A 3,418-nucleotide genomic window follows, 5' to 3' on the forward strand; every position below is an offset into this window, starting at 1 on the left:
GTCGTTTATAGCGTCGCCACCATACCAGCTGACGGGCGGACAAAGTTCAATGCTTTCATTCCCGCCACTGGCGCAAACCATGATATCTCATACGCCACCTGTCTATTCAATGGTCGGCACATGGACCAGGCCAACCATCACCACCAACAATAGCCTGCAGCAGACAACAACGTTCAGCCCTATGACCCCTATACACCCTTTCTCCTCCAGTTATTCCCTCCAACTACCATTCTAGCTGTATCCCTTTTACGGACCAAGACCTGGCTATCACACGTCGCCACCATATGGATTGAACCGCCAATACCAACAACAGGGAGCGTCAACCGTCCCAGGACAAGATTGCCTTTCCCATAGCATGACATCTCCGTTTGTCAAAGAATTGTTGGATTATGAAATACCAAACGCAGCCAAGCTACCGACGCTCAAGACATATAACGGAACCACTGACCCGAATAGCCACATCGACACATATGAATGGACGATGACATTGTTGAAGCTTGACGAGAGGTTTTGGTGCACGTATTTCCCAACAACCCTTGATGGCAACACCGACACATGGTTCAAGACGCTGCGACCGGGCAGCATCTCCAATTTTGCCCAACTTAAGTACCTTTTCCTCACCAAATTTATGCAATCACGCAAGTACAAGGGAGACTCTCATTCAATCATAAGATGTAAGCAAAAGGAGGGTGAAACTGTACGAGAATGCTTCACAAGGTTCATAAACACTACGCTAGACGTATCGAGGCATGATGAAGGGCTCATAGCTGGCGCCTTTACGTGGGGACTTTTACCAGGCCCTTTATCACAAAAACTCATGGGAAAGAAGCCTCTAACATGGGCCAAATTGAAAGAAAGGGTGGAGCGATATCTGAGGCAGGAGGATTTCCGAGGGGGAAGTAGGCCCTTTATCACAAAAACTCATGGGAAAGAAGCCTTTAGCACCACAACCCAGGTCACATGGATTTCCGAGGGGGAAGTAGGCACTACGGCCAAGCAAGAAGACCGCAGGTGCGGTTCCGACCGTTTGTCAAGGATGACAGACGTGGTTGTCTCCTGGAGGTGTACATAGTGTCGGAGAAACAACAGCCAGCCAAATCACCCAAGAACTGGTACTGTGACTACCACAAAAGTAAGACGCATGAGACAACTAACTGTTCAGTATTAAAAAAAGAAATGGACGAGAAACAACTCAAAGAGGACTTGGTGGAAATAGCGCGAAGCTTGCGTGCCAAATTTGACACCGAAAACGCTAAAAATATGCCTCGCGAGGGGCTCCAGCCTAAGGAGATATTCATGATACGGAGCAAGAGAAGCAAGGAAGAGCGACAAAAGGGAACAAGGGACTATCAGGCACTCGGTACGTACACTCACATTCTCTGTACAAGACCCCCTCCCAGAAGGATGGAGGGGCAATAACCCACTAGTAATCCAAGCCTCCATCAGTGATGTAACTATCCACAGGGTCTACGTTGACACGGGAAGTTTGGCGGATATCATCTATGAGCACTATTTCAGACTTCTCCCAGACCGCCAAAGACAACCTACGGCCTACGACGGGGAGGCTGGTCGGATTCACCGGCCATAGCCTATAGCCGCTAGGCACAATTCACCTTCCTTTGACCATAACTAGCCACGATAGGCAGCGAAAGAAAACTGTCCTGATTGATTTTGTGGTCATCCGACATTCGGCGGAGCACAACATCATTCTGGGGAGAATAGCTCTCTTAAAGCTAGGGGCGGTCCCATCAACCATGCATGGGGTCATGAAGTTTGACACTCCAATGGGTGCAACTACAGTACTGGCCACTCCACCTAAAGAGTTGCAATGCTTCAAAGTCATGAAACCAACAGAGATAAATAAAGAGGCCAAGAGGCCAAGACATAACCCTGCGAAAGGAAAGGAAGTGATCAATGAGAGACACCCTGACCAACTAGTTAGTATTGGACGCAATCTCCCAAGTCACGTAAGAAGAGCGATGGTCGATTTGCTCAAGCGGTATAAGCACGTGTTTGCATGGACCCATACGGACATGGTGGGGGTAGAAAGGAAAATCATTGAGCACGAACTCGTAATTAAACCACGAGCAAAGGAGGTTAAGCAGAATAAAAGGGTCCAAGGTGGGGACCGTAATAAGGCAATCAACGCAGAGGTGGCCAAATTAGCAGAAGCTGGAATAGTAAGGGAAACAATATTCCCAACATGGATAGCCAATCCAGTTATGGTCCACAAGCAAGATGGGTCATGGCGCATGTGCATAGACTTTTCCGACTTAAACAAAGTATGCCCTAAATACTATTACCCCCTCCCGAAAATTGACCAGAAGGTGGAGTCATTGCAAGGATTTAAGCTAAAGTGTTTTTTAGATGCATATAAAGGGTACCATCAGATCTTGATGAGCAAAGAAGACGAGGAAAAAACGACTTTTTACACGAATCATGGCACTTTCTGTTACACCAAGATGCCTTTCGGTCTAAAGAATACAGGGGCTACGTATCAGCGCCTGGCCGACTCAATCTTCGCCAAACAAATTGGGAGAAACATTGAGGTGTACGTAGACGACATGGTTATCAAGAGTTCACACGAAGACAAAATGTTGCAAGACATCGAGGAGACCTTTCAAACCCTAAAGAGGGTGAAGATGAAGCTGAACCCATCCAAATGCACGTTTGGGGTGGAAGAAGGGCAGTTCTTGGGGTATTATGTCACCAGGCAGGGTATCCAGCCCGGCCCGACCAAGGTGGACGAGTTCATCGAAACGCCAGCCCCATGCACCCTCAGAGACGCGCAGGGCCTAAATGGGAAGCTTACAGCTCTGAGCAGGTTCATCTCGAAATCAGCTGACAAGGCCATGCCGTTGTTCCACACGCTGAAAGGTTGCATCGAGAAGAGCAACTTCTAGTGGATGAACGAAGCAGAAGTAGCGATCCAGAAAATCAAGGAAGCATTACACAAGTTACCCATGCTGGCCAGTCCCGTCCCGGGAGAGACGTTGCAAATGTATCTTTCGACCTCAAACGTAGCGATATCCTCAGTATTGACTGTAGAAGGGAAGGAGAACAGAGACCGGTGTACCTTATAAGCAGGGCACTACAAGGGCCAGAACTCAACTACCCCACCCTGGAAAAGTTAGTCTTGGCACTCATCTACGCGGCATGGCGACTGAGGTGATATTTTCAAGTACATAAGATCGAGGTGCTAACAAACTGCCCCATCAAACAAATACTGCTTAAGCCAGAGACGTCGGGCCGGTTGGCGAAATGGGCAATTGAATTGGGAGAACATGACATAAGTTACCGCCCAAGGAAAAGTATTAAGGGACAAGCGTTGGCCGATTTCCTGCTAGAAATTCCAGACGAGGGGGCTCGGTTAAGGAAAAAGTGTGGGCAGTTGAAGGAGCCCCGGCCGACAGTAATT

The 3,418-nt window shown here is 48.3% G+C and overlaps 1 protein-coding gene across 1 annotated transcript; it reads left to right on the forward strand.

Moving 5' to 3' along the window:
- Positions 1-355: 355 nt before the first annotated feature.
- On the forward strand, positions 356-1,419 carry LOC122194804 (uncharacterized). Its single transcript, XM_042896043.1, has 2 exons — positions 356-955; positions 1,063-1,419. The coding sequence occupies exons 1-2, from the start codon at positions 356-358 to the stop codon at positions 1,417-1,419; spliced, it is 957 nt and encodes a 318-aa protein (XP_042751977.1).
- The last annotated feature ends 1,999 nt before the right edge of the window (positions 1,420-3,418 follow it).

The sequence above is a fragment of the Lactuca sativa genome, chromosome 6 (assembly GCF_002870075.4).
Source record: "Lactuca sativa cultivar Salinas chromosome 6, Lsat_Salinas_v11, whole genome shotgun sequence".
Lineage (NCBI taxonomy): Eukaryota > Viridiplantae > Streptophyta > Magnoliopsida > Asterales > Asteraceae > Lactuca > Lactuca sativa.